The sequence below is a fragment of the Sarcophilus harrisii genome, chromosome 1, assembly GCF_902635505.1.
Source record: "Sarcophilus harrisii chromosome 1, mSarHar1.11, whole genome shotgun sequence".
In the NCBI taxonomy this organism is placed as follows: Eukaryota; Metazoa; Chordata; class Mammalia; order Dasyuromorphia; family Dasyuridae; genus Sarcophilus; species Sarcophilus harrisii.
Window position 1 is genome coordinate 270,852,625 of NC_045426.1, and position 24,107 is coordinate 270,876,731.

General features: G+C 38.5%; 1 protein-coding gene across 1 annotated transcript in view; it reads right to left on the bottom strand.

Annotated features, from left to right (window-relative positions):
- Window positions 1-322: 322 nt before the first annotated feature.
- Window positions 323-24,107, bottom strand: part of SDR42E2 (short chain dehydrogenase/reductase family 42E, member 2) — a 33,030-nt gene continuing 9,245 nt past the window's right edge. Inside the window, 9 exon segments of the mRNA XM_003761471.3 lie at window positions 323-574; window positions 6,355-6,428; window positions 7,556-7,619; window positions 9,562-9,627; window positions 12,278-12,415; window positions 15,323-15,405; window positions 18,314-18,389; window positions 21,838-21,956; window positions 23,244-23,301. Coding sequence (XP_003761519.2) covers window positions 323-574; window positions 6,355-6,428; window positions 7,556-7,619; window positions 9,562-9,627; window positions 12,278-12,415; window positions 15,323-15,405; window positions 18,314-18,389; window positions 21,838-21,956; window positions 23,244-23,301 — 930 coding nt within the window.

Consider the following 24,107-nt stretch of genomic DNA (forward strand, 5'->3'; position numbering starts at 1 on the left):
GACAAAAAAAAAAAAAAAAAAAAAAAAAGGTTAGAAACTCCTGCTCTAAATTCCTAAAGTATCAGGACAAATCTTGAAATAAGAAGAAAAAGGCAGTGGGATGTGATTTTGGACCTCCTGGAATGAATTTGGATGTCATCTTATAATTCATGTCCTTTTACCTCCTTCTTAGTATTGGACAAGTCTTGTATGAACCAGCTGATATACTGTCCCTAGGAGTCCATGACTTGATAGTTCCCTGGATTCATAAACTGAATGATTTTTATTTCAGGACTAGATCCTGCAGAATTGACAGGAACCTGTGGTGCTTGAATGGTGTCTCTTACATGTAGTTTCCATGAGAGAGCCCCAGGAAAGAGGGGTCCAGTAAGGATAGGGAAAGCAAGAGTGTACCAAGGAGGCAAATGAGGACCATCAGTAATCTTAGAAACCTTGGGCTGTGGCGTTGCTGCTTGTGCCAGGTCTGGATGTAATGGTCTACTGAGTCAGCAAAGGCGAACTTCTCCGGAGTGTAGCCGAGGTGGTCACGGGCCTTGCGGATCTGGAAGGTGTGAGTCACAGCGATACTCCACACCTGAGGGGTTAAGAGGCTAGAGGGAGCCCTTGGGAAGAGTGGGATGGAGTGAGAGAAGAAGGAGATATAGCTCAACCCTGTCTGCTAGAAGGTGGTCCTGATGCTGGACAGGCTGAATCCTTATGTGCTTTTTGTGAAAGTTATCTTTAATTCTAATTAGGGAAAGTTTTGAAACTTTTGTGAGCTAGGGGGTAGAAGGAAGGATCACTGAAAATGTTATTGAGAGAAAAACAGAGGGAGACACTTCAAGGAGGAACAATCCAGGAAGGAAACCTCAGAGAAACAGAGATTTGTTGTTTAGTTTTTTCAGGCATGTTCAATACTTTGTGACCCACATTTGGGATTTTCTTGGCAAAAATACTGCAGTAGTTTGCCATTTCCTTCTCCAACTCATTTTACAGATGAGGAAACTGAGGCAAAAACATTAACTTGCTTGCCTAGGGTCACAGAGTAAGTGTTTGAGGTCATATTTGAACTCAGAAAGATTGATTTTCCTAACTCCAGGCCTGGTGGTCTATCCACTGAGCTACCACAAAGATGTGTTAATTCAGTTCAATTGCTGTTAAATTTGAGGTAGTTTGGACTTGATGGTCTCAGAAATCTTTTCCCGCTTCATATTCTGACTCAATATATTGCTATTACCTCCAGGATTTGGCATTTAAAACTCATGAAAGCATGATAAATGTGGCGATATGTCTAGAGGAATTGTTTAACCCATATTGGATTACTTGCTGATGGGGAGGAAGGGAAAATATTTGGAATGTAAGGTTTTGCAAGGGTGAATGTTGAAAACTATCTTTGCATGTATTTTGAAAAATAAAAAGCCATTCTAAAAATAAAACCTATACAACCTGTCTGCTTCCTATCTTTCCAGTTTTGTTATACTTCATTACTTTTCACAAACTCTTATTGAGCTTTCTTATTGAGCAAGTAGACCAACTTGCTCTTCCTCAATGTGGCATTCTACCTATTAATTCTGTCCCCATCCCTGGAAGGCTTTCCTTCCCTACTTCTGTCTTCTTTCAAGGTCACAGCTCAATCTCCCCTTCTGAAAGATGCTTTTTCCTCTATTTATTTCTTCTGCCATTGTCAGTGGCTTCCTTCTGGGGTTATTTTCCATTTATATTGCATATATCTTTTATGAATATAGTTGTTTACATGTTCTCTCTCCCATTAGAATATGGGATCCTTAAAGTCAGGAGTATTTTTGCCTATTTCTAGTGTTTACCGCAGTACCTGATGCAAAGTAAACCTTTAATAAGGGTCTGTTTCATTTTAAGCAAGTTACTTATGTCTCTGGGGTACAATTTCCTCATTTATAAAAATGGAAAGATTGGGCTGAGTGACCTTTAAAGTCTTTTCCAGTTCTAACTCCTATATTCCAAAAAATAGCTCATGTTTATATAACACTTTATAGTTTATAAAGCATTCTTCTAAAAAAAAAAACCATTACCTTGGAAAGTAGTAGAGCAAATATTATTTACCTGTTTTCTAGATTATGAAACCAAAGATCAGAATTTGACTTTGCACAGCCAACAAGTGATGATGACATGCTGTCTTTACTACTCTCTGGCCATGTTCCTGCACCCCATCTTTTTAAGGTCTTCCTCCTCCATGATGTCTTCCTTGATTACTTACACTGTCATGTGCATACTGATTTCTCCCTTAAGCACTGATAGAATGTCTCATATCCTGGCACATGCTATTCTCCAACTATCACATGTGGCTTTGTCTTGTCCCTCGAACTAGATTGTACACAGAGATTCTGCCATCTTTTATAACTGTCCACAATGCCCACAATTAAAAAATATTTGGGGATATGCTTGATTTTGCTAGGTAATATTGAAAATCCCTGGCAGTGGAATAAGGAACAAGGTCAACCCGGGGAGCTTATATTTTCCTGTAAGTTTTGCTTTGCCTAGTCTGTATTACCAACACAAGGGCTTTTTTGAAAGATTACCTTCACATGAAACATATTTAAATTTCCTCTCAGGTAGACAAGTAACCAGAAATTGGGCAGCCCAGACAAAAATGTGTAGGGGAGGTAGGGAACTCTGAGTCGTTGGTGAATGTGCCAGGGCCTCCCTGGAATATGGCCATAAATTTTCCCTTTTGATTAAAGGTTCCCCTTCTACAGACTTCTGCAATTATACAGAACTGATTTCTCTCAAGGGCTCTTCTCTCTATCGTCTGGAGTTGGTCTGGTACTCATGTCAAATTCAGGATTTAGGAAATGACAACAGAATATATGAGACAGACTAGTGGGAAGTGGGGAGCCTGTGTTCAAGGCCTTATCTCTGAATCCTCATTCTGATTTCTGAACTGGAAACTGATCACGATTCCATCTGTTTTTTTTTACTTGTTAATCAACCAATATGTTTCCTTATTCTTTGCAATATTTGGTGCTATGAGGACAGAAAGGAACATAAGATGTAGTTTTTGCTCTTGAGGAATTTAATATCTCATGAAGAGTTAATATTAACTCATCTGGAGTAAAAAAAAAAAGGACCAATAAAAAGCAAAATTGTATAGTTATGTCTGTAGTATTCAGAGAAAAAAAGAGAGAAATCTGCACTGAAATGGGGAAAGGACTAGAGTTGCTGAGAACTTCTATGTTTTGTACACAGATACCTAAGAAGCCCACAGATAGATTTTAGGAAAGTCTGTGAAATTAAGTGGGAAAACATTTTGAAAAGGTTATTTTAATATTAGGTTTTCCTTTGGAATTATATGTATTTTATTTTGTATATTTAAAAACATTATTCTGAGAAAGGGTCCTTAGATTCTACCAGATTGTCAGAGGGATCCATATACAAAAAAGGTTGAGAACCTATGTTTTGAAGCATAACATTTTATTTAGAGAAAAACTGAGTTTTTATGTCTAACTTGGGATGGGAAGGTAAAGGAAGTAGGAGATGTTTGGTTCTTCATCTGAGCCTAAGGTACCAACCTGCATATTGGAGCATTTCTTAGACTTCTTTCCTATTTGGGCCCAGTGGGTTAATGATAATACTTTCTGATGCATCACTTGAGCTCCACTTCTGTCTACATTGCACATGGAGCTAACTTTGCAGCTTCTCTGAAACAAAGTCTGTGGACGAGTTCTGGATTTTTGGTAGATTATGACCATCTTCTCTCAATTATGACTATCTACTTACCTTCAGGCCCAGTTTTTTACCTCAGCCTTTCCTGATTCCGCTTTGATTGGAAATGTCTCCCTCTTTAAATCTCTCCACTGTATTTTGTGTCTCTCTTTTGGTTATTACAATTTTTGTAACCATGTACTGGATTCATCAAATTGAAATCTGTTGAAGACCTTAGCTTAAAAAGGTCAAGGTCTCCCTTTGCAACCAGGGCTATCTCCCATCTTCCTGATCTATCTCTGGCCACTGGACCCAGATGGCTCTGGAGAGGAAAGTGAGGCAGATGACCTTGCACAGCCCTCCCTCACTGAAATCCAACTCATTTGGATCTCATGACATCCCCTCCCTGATGTCATGGTCCTTTTTGGGAAAGAAGGACTAAACAACAATAACAAAAAGCTCCATGAGGGCAGAAACTGTTTCTGTAATCTTTGTATCCCCAGAGACTTACATATAAGAAGGTGCTTAATAAAGGTGTGTTCGATTAAAATGAATTGTCTCCCTATGAGAAACAAATAGGAATGTTGACTCTGGAATCAGCTCCATTAAGTAGGACAGGAACATGTTATCTCTTGGATGGAAGAATGGGTGATATGTCATAGTTGGTCAGCAGAGGGCACCCACATCCTAGAACAGCACATATTTTCATTGAGGGGAGTAAAGAATCATTCTTTTAGACTTGGAAGAGAATTTAGCCCATCTAATCCCTGTTTCCTTTTTTCCAAATGAGGAAGCCCATGGAATTAAAGAAACTTACCTAAAGTCATTCAGATATTGAGTGGAAGATCTAGGATTTGAGTTTGGGTGAAATTGGCTGCGTTAGGAGTTAGTGTTTTGTTTCCCTTCTCAGCTGGTGACCACTTCTTAGATATAATGCAGCGGGAAATTCTTTTTCCTTTCCAGGTGTGGTTTGGGCCACTGCCAGATAATGTCATTTCTATTTTCAAAATTCTGTGATTACTTGGGCATCAAATTCAGTGCCAGGATGTTGAATAATAATAATTTTAGAAATTCCTTCCTGTTGTCTAGCTTTTCCTAGGATGCCTTCTTAGCCTATCTAGGAGTACCTTGGACAAGTGACCTGCATGCACTCAAGAGAATTTGTTGGAAATTTATATATTAGGCACCTGCTGTTTGCTCAACATCATGCCCAAAGGAAATATATTGAACTTGGTGCTATGAGGATAGTTTTAATTCTATGATCATCGGACACATTGCAGCTAACATGATTTTCCTGTAGGGCTCTATTCCTGTCCATCTCCTATTCAATTAACTTCAGTGGCTTCTAGGATTAAGTTTAAACTCTCCTAGTTAGCTTTTAAAAGATTTTAGTATTTGGCCCCAGTCTATCTTTCCAGGCTTTTGAGACATCATTTTCTCACTGTGAAATCCAGTTAAATTGTCCTTCTCTCTGTTACTAACCCATACTATGGCACTCCATTTCCCATCTTTGTTTCTGTTCCTTTTCAGGCCATCACCTCTGCCTGGAATGTACTGCTTCTCTATTCCTGGAGTCATCCTTCTGTAAGATAAAGCACTGAAGTATAACTTAAGGACCATCTTCTGCTTGGAGCTTTTCCTCATCTTCCCTCCCAACTAATGGTTCCCTCGCTCCTTAAATACCTTGTATTATTAACCTCTCTGTATTCTTTGAATACATCCTTCTATTTGTATTCATCTGTTGTCATTTCTCCTACTACCTGCTTTAGAATGCAAGATTCTTGCTAGTAAAGATTGATTTCATTCTGTGTTTTCATAACTCCATCGCCTAGATCATTGCCTGACACATAAGAACTTAATAAATGCCTGATGATCAACTGAAACATTAAGACCACCATTCTTGAAATTAAGGTACTCAGGCTCAAGTTGGGAAAGTGAGATTGATCCATAGGAAATAATTAATAAATCATTATTGGCATATAACAGAGCACTAAATTGAAGGGTGCCCTCAACCCAATAAGTAAGATTGCAGCTGAAAGAATGGAGCAGTTTCCAGGGCTAGTGTGGTCTAGGAAGGCTTTATGGAGGAGGTGGGACTTTAGCTGAGCCTTGAAAGATTACATTATTGTCTTTTGGCCAAAAGCCAGTATACTGTGTATAATGTAATGATTGAATAAGATTTATATTAGAGGGTATTCCAAGATGAAGGAACAACATGAACTAAGAGTAGACAGGCTTGGCTGCAGATAAGATAGAACAGAGTGGGAGGCTGTCCTATGAAGGTCCTTGCTAAAGGACCAGCTAATTTGTGAAACAATCCATCTGCTGTCAGACATTTTGCTGAATTCCTCTCTTCCTTCTTTCTTTTTTAAATCTTTGTTGCAATGCCTGACACATAAGGTAGGAGAGTGGGAAGCAATATATTCAGAAATGAACAAGAAGTAAAAACCAAAGACATAAATAAAAATAAGATGAGATTTAAAGAATAAGAGTAACCAGATCTTGTCCAACTCTCTTTGGTGTAAGCGTGATCCTGAGCTGACACTATCTCAGGCAATGCTTCCTGCAGCCTCTCCAGGATGAGGGCCTTGGGGACAAAGGGATGAGGAGTACAGGAGAGAAGAAAAGAGAGTCAGGAAGGGAAAGAATGAGGGAAACCAGAAATCAGAACCTTCGAGACAAGTTCAGGTTTGTTACCTCACTTCGGGTCAGCAGAGGTGGGAAATCACAAATGGGTTTCAGGGCCAGGTGGAGATATTCCATTCCTGAAGCTATGAAAGGCACATTAAGGACAGGAAGTGATTAGACATCACAGCTGGGTATACTATGTTTTAAGTAAATCTAATATTCATAAAATATAAATTGAGGTGATGATTTGCTTTATAAAACGTTCCATTCTTTATATAAAAAATATTCCAGAGGGTCCCTTTAAATACAGGGTTCCCATAGTGCACTTAAAATATGAACTAATTTCATGTTTTCAACTGTTTAATTTTCAGGAGTATAGTTATTTTATTAGGTGATGTACAATCTAAATACATCCAGAAAGACAAACTGTAATCCCATCTAATTCTAGTCTTTTTTTTTTTTATAACATTTTTTGGGTTTCTGCTTAATATAGTTGCCTGTTTTTCTGACTTGTAACAGTCCTGGGAAGTGGTGGGGAGAGGGGTAAGGGAATAGAGCGGTGGTGGAGAGGTGTATGAATTTGAGACACAAGGAAGCTTCAATTGCCCCCACAGTCATCTGTCAGGAAGGTAGAGACTTTTGTTTATAACTCTGGTTGGGTGCTTACATTGACAGCATATAGACAAAATTAGGATGAAATAGAGAAAATTAGCTTGGCTCCTGATCAAGAATAACACACAAATGTCTCATATTTTAAAAACAACAAATAAATCAACCGACCAAAAAACACCTCCTCTCCACCATTAAAAAAAATCAGATCTTTTGTTGGAAATTTAGTCCTGAAGAAGAAATGAGAAAATGTACCCCTCTCCCTTTACAGAGGAGAGCTGACAGGTGGGGAACTCTGCATATATTATCCAATTTCATGTGATAGATAGTTTTGCTAAACTTTTTTTCTTTCTTTTTTATTCTTTGTTACAAGGACAGATTGCATTTCACCTGCTGGAAAAGGCAGAGAAATGATACATTTGGAAATGAAAATGGTATAAAAACAAGAGATCAATAAAAACTAATTTAAAAATGAACTATAGTTGGAAATGATAAAACCTCATGTGGGAAGCATTCACAACTTTAGACATGAGAATTATTAAAAATAGTTTTAAGGCTATAGAATCTTGTAGATGGGTTCCCTTCCTCCTGTCCATGATAGCCCTCCTCTCTCTTTTTCTTTTTCCTTTTCCTCCCCACATACATTGTCTTCATTATTTACCTGACAAATAAGCCAAGGAAGTTGGAATCTGGATCCATGGCCGGCTGTATCCCATCTTATCAAACTGTAGGGAAATGGGAAAGGGGCACAATGAGTTTAGGGCCCTGCAAGAAGTGGAGAAGTGATGGCACTAAAATCCCAGGTTCCCTCTCTCCTTCCCCTTGCTACATAAAGGACATTTCCTATACTTTCAGTTGAGCTGTGAACTGGTCCAGCCATTCTGGAAAACAATTTTAAAATTTTGCCCCCGAAGTTACTAAGCTATGCATATTCTTTGACCCAGTGATACCACTATTAGGTCTATACTGCAAAAAGATCAAAGAGAGGAAAGGGACGTATAGATACAAAAATATTTATAGAAACTCTTTTTGTGATGGCAAAGAATGGGAAACTGAGAAAGCATGTCTATCTGTTTGAGAATACCTGAACAAGTTAGGGTATATGAATGTGATGAAATATTATTTTGCTATTAAAAAAATAAGATAACAGACTCAGAGAAAATTAAAGACTTGTATGAACTGATGCGAAGTGAAGTGACTAGATTCAGAGCAATTTATATAACGAAACACTATAAAAACAAATTTGAAATACTTGAGAACTCTGATCAGCTAACCATGATTCCAGAGGACTCATGATGATACATGTTACCTATCTTCTTCCTGAAAGAGAAGTGATGGACTTGGAGTGAAGATTGAGATATACATACTCTTTTGGATATGACCAATGTGGGAAATTTATTTTGCTTGACTATTTGTTTATTTGTAAGAAGAGTTTGTTTTCCTTTTTTTCCCTAATGGGGAGGAAAATGGGAAGGAGAGAAAGCAGGTATATTGAAAACAAAAAAGAAAATTTGAATTAAAAAAATACAGGACATGCCTCAGACCTGGACGCTTTAGAGTTGCCCATAGTCTAAAGTCCTGTGGCCATCCCAAGAGTTTTGAGACTAAGGGACTGAGCATATGTTTTAGGTATTATTGTTGTTGTTAATCAGCCATTTTGAGTTTTGTCCAATTTTTGTGACCCCATTTTTGAGGTTTCTTGGCAAAGATACTGAAGTAGTTTGCTATTTCCTTCTCTAGTTCATTTTCCAGATGAGGCAAACTGAGGCAAATAGGATTAAGTGACTTGCCCAGGGTCACACATCCAGATTTGAACTCAGGTCTTTATGACATCAGGTTTGGCACTCTATCTACCTAACTGTCCTATTCTAAGTCTAGAAAGGGCAGATAGAAATTCATTTCTTTAAAACAATCAGAATCTTCCAGAACTGGTTTCTCTGCTAAAAGTGAGACATATAAGTGATAAGGTAGGATCATTATTAGCAATAGTAATAAGTCTTAGAATCATAGATTTAGAACTGGAAAGGACTTTAAAGCCTTCTAGTCTAATCCTTTCCTTGTATGGTTGAGGTAGGATCAGATGTGGGAATTGAACTCAGGCCCTTACTCTAGAGCCAATTATACAACACTGTGTCCCATAGATTATGTGCCCCTCCATGTGAAGTCTTTACTTTTTTGAAAATGTCATCATTGTGAATTGCTTTAATATATTAGGTGACTTCTGTGGAGGCATGGCAACATAGTTAGGAGAAAAATATGGTTTCTAAAGTTGGATGTGAACATCTGTTTTCCACATGGTTTCTGTTTTTGGTTTACAGTGGCATTGGAGCATGTAGAAAAATAGGTTCAGGATAAATTGGAGCTCAGGATTGGGAAGAGAAGAGGTCTATGTCTGAATAAACTAAAGCATGCTCTAGGCTCTTAGCAGTAAAAACTGTATAAAGATCATATTCAACTTCTGAGCTAATTCTTGTAGGGGAAATTCTAGATGGAAACAGAAGAAAAAGATTCTTATAGGCTGTGGTTAAATACTTTTCTTTGACTCCTTAAGGGCAAGCCCAGTGACATAGGGAGCCCTGATGTCAAATATAAGCCCTAGGGATGGGAGTTGGGAAGAATGTATAATTTCTATACTCTGGGGCATCTGTGAGCATCTATGGTACCTACCAGAGGGGACATCCATTCAAAGAGGTTGACGCTCTCTCCATCATTGATGTAATATGCTTGACCACTCTGAGACAGAAGAGAGAGAGATCAGTCAAGTATACAATATGATAGCAGTTCCATTTTCAGAACTTATCAGGTGGCTCACATACCCAAGTAGGCCTATTCTGAATTGGTCTCTTGTAGTAGCATTTATTGGAAATGAATAATACTATTTTAAGATTTCTTTAATATTTTCCCTGTTACATTCAAAATGATTTTTTTTACATTTATTTTAAAATTTTTTGAGTTCCAGGTTCTCTCCTTATTCCCACCCACAACTGGTTATTTTTATCTTCTGAATCCAATTCCTCCTGTGCAACAAGAGAACTGTTCGGTTCTGCACACATATATTTTATCTAGGATATACTGTGACATATTTAACATGTATAGGACTGCTTGCCCTCTAGGGGAGGGGGTGGAGGGAGGGAGGGAAAAAATCGGAACAGAAGTGAGTGCAAGGGATAATGTTGTAAAATATTACCCATGTATATGTTCTGTCAATAAAAAGTTATAATAAATAAACAAATAAACTATTAAAAATAATATAAGATCTTCTTATACATTTTGGACCCATGTTGGATTGCTTGCTGTCTCCTTGCTGGAGGGGGAAAGAAGAGAAGGAAGGAAGAAAAATTTGGGACATAAAATCTTACAGAAATGAGTGTTGAAAACTATTTTTACATGTATTTAAAAAAAGAAAATACTACTGAGGAAAAAAATGATTAGACCCTAAGAAACCTACAAAGTACATGCAGATTAAGAAAGAAGTATTATCAATTCCTCTTGGAAATTTGCTTTGTTATGCTCATTTGACTCCTAGTCTATGCTACTTTATATTACTACTTATCATCTTTTATGTGTATGCTCTATTACCAAGTTTCTTTTCCCATGCTGAGAATGTAGACGATATCCAATAAATGTTCCATAATGATTTAAAAAAACCTTAAGATCCTTGAGGACAGGAACTGTCTTTGCTTTTGTATTTGTATGTGTGTTTAGCACAGTGCCTGGTATATATTGAGTGCTTAATAAAAATTTCTTATTCATTTGGAGATAGGGGACTGTTGGACAAGGTGATTTCTAAGGTTCCCTCCACTGCTAATATTTTATCTTTGTGTAAATGACTTTACTTAATAAAGCCATTCTAAGATCACTGGTGATCTCCTAAGCCTTCTCTGCATTCCTTTAAAGTACAACTGAAATTAATCAATAAAAGAAGTATTTATTAAGCATGTGTTAGGCAATGTGCTAGGAATTTAAGATATATATAGAAAGAATAAAATGATTTTGTGTTCTTTTTTATAATGAAAATATTTTTGATGTCAAATTTTTATTTATTTAATATTTTTATTTTCTCCACTTACATGTAAAGCAATTATTTACATTTGTTTTTAGAACTTTGAGTTCCAGATTCTCTCCATTTCTCCCTGCTCCATCCTCCATTAAGAAAATACAAGTTATACAAAAACAATTATTTGTGATGCTAATTATGTAGCTTTGTGGGGTTTTGATATTTTACCTAATGAATTTTAAATAACATTCAAAAGTGTTTGAGAAAATATGTTGCATTTCTATTAAATATCTTAAGCAGCCATAATATCCCACTGATTCCCTAGACCAGGGTTTCTTAAATTTTTTGAAAGAAATTTTTGCATGAATTGAGAGATATAAGTATATAAAATAGTTATATAATTAAACATTTAATGATAATAAATCATAATTTTGTGACCCTCCCACATTTCATTATTGAGATCCCATATGGAGTCACAAACTACAATTTAAGAAGCTTGGCCCTATCTTGCACAGTTTGACAAATATGGAAATATGTTTAGAAGAATTGCACATGTTTAATCTATATCAGATTGCTTGCTTTCTTGGGGGGGGGAGGGTAGGAGGCAGGAGAGAGGAGAAACATTTGGAACACAGGGTTTTGCAAAAGTGAAGATTGAAAACTACCTTTGCATGTATTTGGGAAAATAAAATACTATAAATAAATTTTTTTAAAAAGAAGCTGGTAAACGAGATCAACCAAATAATTTCTAATGGAGCAGTAATGAACTGAACTAGCTATGCCCAGAAAAAGAACTCTGGGAGATGACTAAAAACCATTACATTGAATTCCCAATCCCTATATTTATGCACACCTGCATTTTTGATTTCCTTCACAAGCTAATTGTACAATATTTCAGAGTCTGATTCTTTTTCTACAGCAAAATAACGTTTTGGTCAGGTATACTTATTGTGTATCTAATTTATATTTTAATATATTTAACATCTACTGGTCATCCTGCCATCTAGGGGAGGGGGTGGGGGGGGTAAGAGGTGAAAAATTGGAACAAGAGGTTTGGCAATTGTTAATGCTGTAAAGTTACCCATGTATATATCCTGTAAATAAAAGGCTATTAAATAAAAAAAAATAAAAAAAAAGAAGCTGGTAGATAAACTTTCTATTCTAATCCAACAATTTATTAACTATTTTTTGGGACAAGCTTTCTATTTAAGGAGCTTAAATTCTGATGGGAAGGGGAAGGAAAGGGAATAAACATTTATTAAGTGTCTAATATGTGCCAGACACTGTGCTTTACGAATATTATCCCAATTCATTCTCATAACAGCCTTGTGAATATAACTTTACAGCCAGCTAAGAACCTAACAGAGGAAGGCTCCTACAACTTACTGCGATGTACTTTTTGTTTGCAGTGAGTGCTTCTGCTGCCAGAATGTGTGCCTGCACCAGGTTCTGCACGTGGACCCAGTTCATTCGTGTCCTGGGATCCCCAAATTTGAAAGTGAATAATCTCTTCCTGATACTCCCCTGAAAGTGAGAGGGAGAAAGCACATATTTGACTTCTGGAAATATTTGAGTAGCTTAGAATAGGAGAGTCAGGGGATCCTCAGTTCTATTTACCACAATATGTCCACAAGACATTGCATTGCAGCTAGATTTAATGAACATGCATGTGGAACCCTAAGCAAATACAAAGAATTCACAATCCAAATAGAAGCTTGTGCATTTATTTATTTTGGTGAGGCAAGGGGCTTAAGTGGCTTGCTAAGGGACACACTAGTAAGTGTCAAGTGTCTGATACCATATTTGAATTCATGTTCTCCTGACTATGTAGCTTCCCTGAAGCTTGTGATTTGTGAGATTACAACAATGGAAGGAGGAAGAAAAAAGAAATCTCCTAAATGGGAATGGCAGGGAAAAGGAATCATGAATAATTAAATTGGTAAAAGCAGATTTTTTTCCTTTTGGGAATTGCTGAACTCTGAAGATAGGATGGTCTGCTTATCTACAAGGGTCCCAAGTGAAGCAATTTCTCAATCTAGTGCAGACTGGTGCCTGTCTTGGCTCCTAAGGACACACAGGCAGTCCACTTTGGGATGCAAACACAAATTCTGTCACTGCAAGGTTAGGAGGCTTTTTTGGAGGGATGGTGGTGGTCAGTATAATATGGAATCCTTCACATAATCAGGGCCTTTTGCATATTCTAGGGATGCAATTTGTCCACCACGACATTTTTCCTGGCTGTCCCTCATGCCTGGCACTCCTTCTCTCAAGTCACTTCTACCTTCTGGCTTCCTTCAGGATTCAATTAAAATGTCATCTTCTTCAAGAAACCTTCCTCAGTCCTTCTTAATGTCAATCCCTTTCCTCTGGGATAATCTCCAATTTATTCTATATATATATCTTGTTTATATATAGTTGTCCTCTCCATGAGAATGTAAGCTTATTGCTAGTGGAGTTGTGAAATGATCCAGCCATTCTGGAGAGCAATTTGGAACTGTTCCCAAGGAGCTATAAAACTGTATGCCCTTTGATCTAGCAGTATCACTACTACTGGGTCTGTATCCCAAGGAAATCTTGAAGGAAAAGGACCCACATGTGCAAAAATGTTTGTAGCAGCTCTTTTTGTGGTAGCAAAGAATTGGAAAACAAGCAGATGCCCATCAATTGGGAAATGGCTAAATAAATTATGGTATATGAAAGTAATGGAATATTATACTTCTATAAAAATGATGAACAAGATGATTTTAGAAAGTCCTGGAAAGATTTAGACGAACTGATGCTGAACAAGATAAGCAGAACTAAGAATACATTGTGTACGGTAACAATAAAATTGTGCAAGGATCAACTATGGAAGATTTGGTTCCTCTTAGCAGTTCAGCAATCCAAAGCAATTCCAATAAACTTTGGATAGAAAATACCATCTGATCCCGAGAGAAAACTATGGACAACAAATGCTATGTTCACTTTTTTTTCCTTTTTCTTGTTATTTTTGCTCTCATGGTTTTTTCCCCTATTGTTCTGATTTTTTTCTGTCAACATGATTTATAGAGAAATGTTATTAAAAGTTAATGTACATGTATAAACAGAAAAAAAAAAGAATGTAAGTTTCTTGAGGGCAGGAGCTATTTAAAAATGTTTAATTAAGAAAATAATTTTTTAAAATTTAATTTAATTTTTAGAAATATTCTGAGCTCAGAAGTGTCTGGTACCTGGTAGGGTATTTCACAAATGCTTGTTGTTGCTCCATTCTCCACTTACTCCCATGCTGCTAAATGTAGTTAGAGGAAGTCCCATATCTGAGCAGACCCTATTTACTTCTATTATCTATTCTCTATTGGGCCTCTTATTCTTAATCCTTTAATTCTTCAATCTTTTAATTTAGCCTATAATTTTTTTTATTCCTCCCTTGTTTTCATCAGAGAATATTACAAATTTTCTCCCAATAATAGATAACCATCTCCTCCACAAAAATCCTCTCTGACTCTTTTTTATCCTTAGCTAATAATGCACTATTCTTCCTCTTTCTCATAGCACTTGGAGAAAAACTGTCCTGTGCTTATCCAGTTTTCCTTCCATCATAGTTATTTGTGTTCTTGTTCCAGTAACTACGTATTAGGGAGCTAAGTGGTGCAATAGAAAGTGCAAGTTCAAATCCTGCCTCAGACACTAACTGTGTCCAAATTGCTAATCTTATTTGCCTCAGTTTCCTCATCTGTAAAATTAACTGGAGTATGGCAAAATACTCCAGTCAGTATCTTTACCAAGAAAACCACAAATAGGGTCACAAAAAATTGGACATGATTAACCACCAAGTTCCTTATTATCTATCAGATCAAACATGCCAGAATTCCTTTGGCATTTACAGCCCTTTATAACTTGGATCCTTCCTAGCTTTCTAGCAACATTTTTTGTATTCTATGCAGTTGGTGATCCAGCCATAAACTAACCTAGTTATAGTTCTTTGAATATGACATTCAATCTCCCACCTGTATGTCTTTACACTAGCTGTCTGCCATGCTCTCAATGCTCTGAGCCTTTATCTCCTTTTAGATTTTCTGGCTTCCTTCAAGATTCAGTTCAGATTTTATTGTCTGCAGGATTTCTACATTTCCTGGTATCAAATACTATCTTTTGCTTTCTTTGTACCCTCAGTGCCAGTAGGCACTTAATAATTGCTTATCAACTTATTTCTCTCCCCTTTAGATTACCTTCAACTATTCTTGCATGTGTCTAGTCATTTATATATCATCTACTCTTATTATATGAGCTTCTTCACGGCAGGGGCTGGTATTTTGGGTATTTCTTTGTATTGGTAATGCTGTGCTTACCTAGTAGGTGCTTGATGTTTGTTGAATTTTACTGGTTTGAGCAAGATGCTTGATTCTGAGTTTACCTTCTGACTGTATTGCAGCTCCTAGCAAGAGTACCTACCGCCACTCGGGGAAGGTGCCTCTGTTCTTCTGGCCCATAGATACCTGGGGGACGAAGGACACATGTTCGAAGAGTACCTCCTCCTGTGGTACAGAGAAGAAGGCATTCAGATAGACCAGAGAATGAGGGAATGGCCATTCAGGAACATATTCCATCTTGGGAAAGAACTCATCAAGGTGCCTCATTTAAAGATTTGCTCATTGACCAAGCTCACTATAGCCAGGGTGCTTGTTCTTATAGCCCTTTAAGGAATTGACCTGTAAAGGGGCAGCCCTATTTTGGTCTATACAGACCAGCGTGTCAGGGAATATGTGGTTCTGACCTATTCTTCCATTTGAGCCTGTGGGGACAAGGAAAGGAGTCATACTAGTTCCCACTGATCTTTGAGTGGAAAATGTTTACAAAGGAGGCCCAAGGTCATGGGCTTCCTGTCTCTGTAACTTCATTATGGCTCATAGCCACCCCCAGCCTCAACCAGCTGTCTTGCCTCTTGTTACAAGGGAGTGCAAATTCATCTGCACAATGAAAAACATGACTCTTAAGTATACATCTTTGGCACTGTCATTTTCACAAAAGGGATTAGATTCTTAGATATTGTTTTAATTAAAGAATAATCATAGAAGGGAAAGTACTAGAAAACATAATGAAAATCACTCTGACCTATTCCTAATATTTCACACACTGGCTGACTTAACCCATATGAATTATAGAAGAATTGAATTTTGGAACTGGAAGGAACCCTGGATATCATGTTCCCACCATCCTCTTCCCTATTTTGAAGATGAGAAATTATTTAAGATGAGACCTTATTTAAGGTCACAAAGCTAGACCAAGCCAGGGATAGAACTGTGGGAAATAATTCATTTGGACTCCTACTCTACCCCAATAAATATTAATGTTTGCTGTATTTATATTTATAAAATTGTTAAATATATTTATATCGCTGTACACACACACACACACACACACACACACACACACACACATATATATTTATCAGTTTCCACAGGACCAGTGATTATAAGTTCTGTATATTAGGCCCAGAGCTGTGAACTATAAATTTTAACTTCACTTAGTTAATCATAGGAAGCTAACAGGAGGCCCTCCACCCTTGTTTTTCCTTCTTATAGTGATGAAGCCCAGTGTGATGGAGGTGGCTCAATAGCATGAAAAGTCCCCCAATTTATTTTTGTACCTCTGGGCTATTCTCTTTTTCCCAATGTGAGCAGGTGATGATCTTAAGACCATTTAATAGAGATACCCATGCTTTAGAGACATCCCCTTTTCTCTTCCCCCCCACTTACAGGCATACCAAAGTGATGCATCATTTTTTGGACAGTAAAGCAAAATCTACCAACCAATGGGATTTTGTATAGCCTCTTTAAAATGTTCAGGTATCAAATTTGGTATCAAACCTTATAAAAATAAGGCCCTGGCAGAAGGGAGCATCTCAGAAGATCTGAGATCCACTTCATTAGAAGGGAGGGATCCTTCAATAAAGAACTATTGGTTCAGAGGTCTGTCTCAGTGTCTTATATTGCAGCTTGCACAATTTGAATCCTCACAGCACCTAGCTTTCGCAGAGACGATCACCCAGAAAGTGATCCAAGTGAGCACCTGAAAGTTCCTGTCCTTGGAGCACAGGTAGTCACAAAGCATCAGGTAAGATTTTCTAGAGAACCAGCCGTCAAATGGGTCAGGTAGGGCCAAGCTCTGATAGGTGCTACTCCTTCTGGAAAAGGCGAGGGGTAGAAACCATCCTGGGTGACCCCAGGAGCTGCATCCCTGGTTAGTGATTAGATAAAGAGGCTTCTTTCTGTAAATGGCTCATGTCTAATTTTAAACTCCAGGTCACCTGGGCAGAGGGATTAGGTTGCAGTTTATATTCATTGTTGGGGAGCTTGCTGCTCAGGTAAGTGGACAGCCTGGTAGAATATACATGACTCTCTTTAACATGGAAAACTCAGGGGATGCTCTGATAAATAATTCTAAGCAGGAGGATCGGGTGTCTGCCGCAGAAGCTGCTGGGCTGAAGAGGGAGGTATGAGCCAGAAGCCACTTTTGCTTGGGCAGGAGAATAATCCTTCAATAGTAAAGATAGATTTAAAAAATGAGATCTGTAACCGAGAGTAGAAAAATATCCTGGGATCAAGAGAAGGAGCCAGCACTTTCTTTCATTAGCCAGTGAAGTTGGAATTGCCCAGATCTGTCATCACCCCTGAAATTTTTACTCTTCTTTCATTGGAATTATGGTTTGGAGAAGGGGAAGATGCAGTCAACTGCTTGCTGCATTGCAACACACACACACACACACAAACACACACACTTGACATTTGTAATTTTGCCAGTGTCACATTCATTATGTTGGCTGATATTCTTTTGGAGGGGGCGAAATTTAGGATTTATAATTTAGAGCCGAAAATAGTTCTCAGAACCATAATATAATTCTAAACACCCCAGTCAGGAAGGATGTTGATAAACTTGGGGTCCAGAGGGCAAAGTGAATGGTGAAGGTTTTTGAGCACAATCAGTATGAGGATCATTTGAAAAGTAAGGGGGAGTTAAGTCTAGAAAAGAGAAGACTCAGAAGGGACAGAGAAACTGTCATGTTGATGGGCAATTAGTCTCGTTTTGTTTGGTCCTAGAGGGCACAACCATGGGGGGAAACTAAAAAGAGGCAATTTGAGGCTTGAAATAAGGAAGAAAAAAACCTTTCTAACAAGGTGTCCAAAAGCGGAATGGGCTTCCTTGTGGGTTAGGAGGAGTCTTCAATCAAAACCTGGATGATCGTGCACTTTTCTCAGTGTAGTGGTAGGGATTCTTTTTGGCATATGGTTTGGATCAGATGAACTCAGGACTCCCTTTCAACTCTGAAATTCTGCGATCAGTTTAAAGCAAACAGAACATTTCTGGGACAGTTCACTCCCCATGTCGTCTGGTGCCTTCCTTTTTCTATCTCCACATAAATACTGTGCCTTGTCCCCATCATACCAGGGAGTGGGGTTCCATTGCATGTGAGGATCATCTGGTCTGCGACGGCTTTGGTCCGTGAATAGTGGTCAATGTGCTGAAGCAAGAAGAAAAAAGCCACGGAGGAGGTCAAGAACCAGGGCTGCCTTTTTCCATTAGTATCCCCACCTGTCACTGCATGTATTGCTCACATACTGGGACTGCTCTCCAGGGAGTCTATGGCAAAGAGGCGCCTACAGCTCAGGTTATGAGATGACATCTCTTTGGGATGTGACTGAATCTTCTACTCCCTCCATATTTTATTCTTATTTTCTAGCATACTATTTGGGGGCACCCCTTGTATATGAACCATTTGAGAGTTTTTACCTACCTTCCCAATCTGTTCAGGTTATTCTGGGGCACTGTCCTGTACAACATCGGAGGGATGGATAAACCAATTCTTTAAATTCACGTTTACATAATGTTTCAAAGTTTATAAAATTATTTTAGCTTTTGCCTCACTTCCCAGTCTGACCAGGTTGTGCCAAATTAAGGAGATAATTGAAATTCCCATTTCCATTTTCTTAATAATTTACCTGTATTTAGCATTTTATAGTTTACAATGTGATTTTTTTAAAGCAATATTATGAGTAGCTAGTATTTAACAGATGAAGAAATCAAGAATCAGAGATTTAGGCTATGTATTCAGTAGAAAGTAACTTAGGTTTCCTACCTCCAAGATTACATTGCTACTCAATTCAATTAAATAAAAATGTATAAAAACTACAAGCAAGGCACTGTGGATAGAAAGACAAAAACCAAGCTTTCTCTTTCCTCCAGGAGATTTCATTCTGCTGAAAAGAATATAATACATATATAAGTAAATATAATAAAATTAGAAAGGACTAATATCTAAGAGGATCAGGAAGATCTCACAGAAGACAAGAGTATCTGAGCTGAGCCTTAAAGGAAGAAAAGTATTCCGACAGACAGAGATGAATGGGGAGTACCTTTGTGGCATAGGGGATACTTTATGCATGGAAGCAGGAGAAGAAATGGTTGTTTTTAACTGGAACAAAGTACATTAAAGGGAGTTATGAGACTGTGGAAAAGTAGACTGGAGCTAGATTATGAAGGTCCTTAAATGCCTGGCTGAGGAATTAATATTTTATGCTAGAGACAACAAGTAGTCACTGAAAATTCCTTGAGTAACGGAGTGACATGATTACACTTGTGCTTTAAGAAAGTTATTTTTGCAGTTTTGTGAAAGATGGATTAGAAAAAATAAAACTAGAATAAGACAAATTAGGAGGCCAATTTAAGCAAAAGATAAAGAGGACCTGAGCTAAAGTGATAGCCATTTGTATGAAGAGAAAGGGAAATATTTGAAAAGTGTTACAAAGACAGAATGGCGGCTAGGTGGTATAGTGGATAGAGCACTGGCCCTGAAGTCAGGAGGACCTGAGTTCAAATCTGTCTCAGACACTTAATACTTCCTGTCTGAGTGACCCTGGGCAAGTCACTTATCCCTAATTGCCTCAGCCCTTGCGCTTCCTCCCCCAAAGATAGAATTAATAGGACCTTGCAGTTGGGATTGCATATGGGGATGAGAAAAGGAAAAACTGAACGAGGAGAAAGTAGAGAAGAGGAAAGTAAGAGAGGAGAAAGAAGAAATTTCATTATAGATTTGTAGTTAAGTGTCACTGTAATTCACTCATATCTGGAGACAAGAGTCAGCACTTATGTTTCATATAGACAATAAAAAAAAAATAAGATTCAGAGACAGCACTAACTCCTGAAACTGAGAGAGTCAGTTTGCTAGGTAGTGGTGAGGTAGACGAGGAGGATGAAGTAGAGAGGGAATAAATCTGATAGCTCCCAGTATAATGACAGGTCCATACAGGTAAGTCACTCCTTAAGTGGGTCAGGGAGCTAGACAAGGCTCTAATTGCTCCGGATCATATACAATTTTGGGTAGCAGTCTCTTTCCTTGCAATTGACCTGCAGCTGTGAGTTAATTCACACTCCAAAAGTTCCTAGATTTTCATTGTCCATTATCCTTCAGTCCCTTTTTCCAGTTGGAAAAAAATTAAACTTCCCATCAGTAACCTTGATGATGACAGGCTACATTTATATCTCGTGGGAGATTCCAGAGTTATAGTTTATTTATAGGCCAGGGACTGAGGCAGCAGCAATAACCTGGATCTACTTCCCTCTGAGATTCACGGATTATAACTTCTGAGTTAAGAATAAGTTTTAGAGTGAAAGTAGTATGTGCCTCACACAGTTCAAGGTCCTATATTTCTTCAGAGATGAATCCTGTGTCATAATACTGCCTTCATCAATTAATTAAGTGTATATTTGTAAAGCACCTATAATATGCAGACATTGTCCTAGGCATTGGGGTCACCAAGAAACTAATCAATCAATAAACATTCATTAAAGACATACTCTGTGCCAGGCATTGTGTTAAGCACTGGGAATACAAAAAAGAGGCAAAAGAGACAGTTCCTAACTTCAAAGAGTCTATAATCTAATGGGGGAGACAATATGAAAACAGATATGGGTGTGGTGTGTGTGTGTATAAAATATATTTCTATATATGTGGAGAGAGAGCTATTAAAAGGATAAGTAGAAAGTAATTAATAGAGGGAAGGCACTAGAATTGAGAGAGGTTGGGAAAGGCTTCTAGTTAAAAATGGGATTTTAGTTGGGATTTAAAGCAGCACATCAGTAGACAGAGTAGAGAAAGGAGATTATTTCAGGCAAAGAGTAAGAACCAGATTAAAGTTTTGAAACAAGAGACGGAATGTCTTTACAGAACAGCCAAGAAGGCAATGTCACTGGAATGAAGAGAATGTGCAAGAAGACTGAAAAGGTTGGATGGGGCTAGGTTATAAAGGCTTTGAATGCACAGCATTTTGTATTTACTCTCTCTCCCTTCCTTCCTTCCTTCCTTCCTTCCTTCCTTCCTTCCTTCCTTCCTTCCTTCCCTTCCTTCCTTCCTTCTTTCCTTCCTTCCTTTCTTCCTTCCTTCCCTCCTTCCTTTCTTCTTCCTTCCCTCCTTCCTTTCTTCCTTCCCTTCTTCCTTCCTTCCCTCCTTCCTTTTCTTCCTTCCTTCCTTTCTTCCTTCCTTCCCTCCTTCTTTCCCTCCCTCCCTCCCTCTTTCCTTCCTTCCTTCCCTCCCTCCCCTTCCTTCCTTCCTTCCTTCCTTCCTTCCTTCCTTCCTTCCTTCTTTCTTTCCTTCTTTCCAAAAACCTCAAATGGTTGCTATTTTCTTCCCCAGCTCATTTTTACAAACGAGGAAACTGAAGCAAACAGGGTTCTATGACTTGGCCAGGGTCACACAGTTAATAAGTGTCTGGGGCTGGATTTGAACTCATCTTACCGACTCCAGTCCTGGGGCTTTATCTACTTTGTCACCTACCTGGCCCTAATTATTCAGCTTCAAACATGGTGAGATGGGTGAGAGAGTAGGCAAGGGAACAAAATTTGCATTATTTCAAATAGAATAGTGTGTTTACCCTTTCCCCAACTTAGTCCTCTAATCCCAAGAAATCTGGTACCTTTTCAAGTGGGAAATATGGCACAGAGTCTTCATCACCTTGCACAATGGGCTTTCCTCCAAATACAACATTGACAGTGCTGGTGTAGACAAGCCTTGGAATTTGCCGTTTGATGCAGACTATCCACACAAACATATACATGCAAAACAAAAGTGTAAATATACAAGCATATACAAAAGTACACACACACACACACACACACAGAAGACATGGTGTGAGTAAGGAATTGCCTGTGACAATCAGGAACATTCCCTTAAGAAGAGACCACCTCTCCTTACTATTAATACTTTCTCTTTTGAACTCAGCTCATCATTTCTCCTCAGGCACAGGAGGATGGCTGGGAGCACTAATAAAGCTGGGGTCTTCTGATTAAAGGTTTCATTTGCTCATGTGGCAAGATGAACCCAAGGGTGCACTTTGCCCCTACCAAGAAAAGAATGCTAAAATGAACCCACTCTTTGAGTACTTGGTGGCTTCAAACTATTTCATAACTGAGTATGTATGTATAGCAGTAAAAACTACTGTATAGCCTTAGAGACAGGGGTTTTTCAGGAATAATTATAACAGAGCATTTATTTGTGCTTTATGTTAACAAAGTGGCCTGCAAATAGTATTGCACTTGACAGCCTTGCTATTATTATGATACCCATTTTGCATATAAGAAAATGAGGCTGAAAAAAGATTAAATGACTTGAAGAGTTACTTGAAGAAGGGGTAGAATTTGAACTTGGGTCTTCCTGATTCTAAGTCAAGGGATCTAACTACTGAGAGACACTGCAGATAACAAAAAATAAAGCCCAGAGGCGCCCAGGCCAGAATATCGAGGAGGCCCCTTCATAATTCATTCCTTCTATTTTTCAGTAGTTTCTATTCCTCCCATTCCTGGCATTCAGCCTCTACTTTTGGAGCTAGAAACACTTAAAAGTGGTTGTAATCTGAGGCCGAATAAGTATCCCTGGGATCCCAGAATCCTCCTTTCTTTTCTTCCCCATCCCTACTCTCCCACTTTCTACCACTTCTGCATTTAAAGCTGTGGACATGGCAACCATACTCTCAGCATGACCTCAGGATGGCAGAACTCACATTGACCACTCACTGGTAGGTCCAGTTAGTAGTCAGACAGAGAGAAAGAGGGAAATGTTCCGGAGTGGGCCACCCCAGACAAGAGAATAGGGGGTCTCTGATCCCCACTTTCTGTAGGCTGGGTCAGGTTCTTCCCAAGTCAGTGGGAATTTTGCCTGCAGGATTCCCAGTTCAGCTCCCCCAGGTGCTCACTTGGGGGTCTGTGGTCAGCACATAGTTCCTCTCAAAAAGAAAAGAGGAGAGAAAAGGAAAGATCAGGACACAGCACAGCAGTTTTGCAGATTCAGGTCACAGCACTAGGGAGTGGGCAGCCGAGCTCCTACCGTCAATCACTATTTTAGTTCCGCCAATGTTTACAGATTCAATCTGTTCTTTGTGCAGCTACAAGAAGAAGATGGGAGGAAAGTTGCTGAGTCTCCCCTGGATATGCTGGATGCTGAAGTAGCTGATTCAGACCCTAAGGTTAGGGTGTGTGTGTGTGTGTGTGTGTGTGTGCTAATAGGGTTGGGAATATACACAACCCTTGGAGGCAGGAAGGCCATTGGTCCCTCCTTCCTCCCAATTTTACAGATGAGGAAACTGAAACCTGGGGAGGCTAAGAAATTTGTCCAATTATCACACAGATGGGATTTAAATCTCAGTCCTATTGAGAGGCAATAAATTCAAGTCCATAGACTACTCTGGGTAGGGCCTGAACCAGATTAAAATACCATTGGAAAAAAATTATATATATATATTTTTCCAATGGTATTTTAATTATATATATATATATATATTATATATATGTGTATATATATATTTGTATGTGTGGCAATTGGGGATAAGTGACTTGCCCAGGGTCACACAGCTTAGGAAGTGTTAAGCGTCTGAGCCCAGATTTGAACTCAGGTCCTCCTGACTTCAGGGCTGGTGCTCTAACCACTGTACTACCTAGCTGTCCCAGTTGGGAAATATTTAGCAAAACCAATACAAATGTAATACAACACAGATGATCTCAATTTGTGATTTTCTAAGTCAACAGTATGGCAGGGATCTCGTTCCATTTAAGTTTGACAACACTGTGTAGTTGATGGGGTACTGGCAGTTTCTGAAAGATCAAAGTTAAAATCCTACCACAGACATTTACTAGTTATGTTACTCTTGGCCTTTCTGTGCCTCAGTTTCTTCATCTGAGAGGAATGGATCTG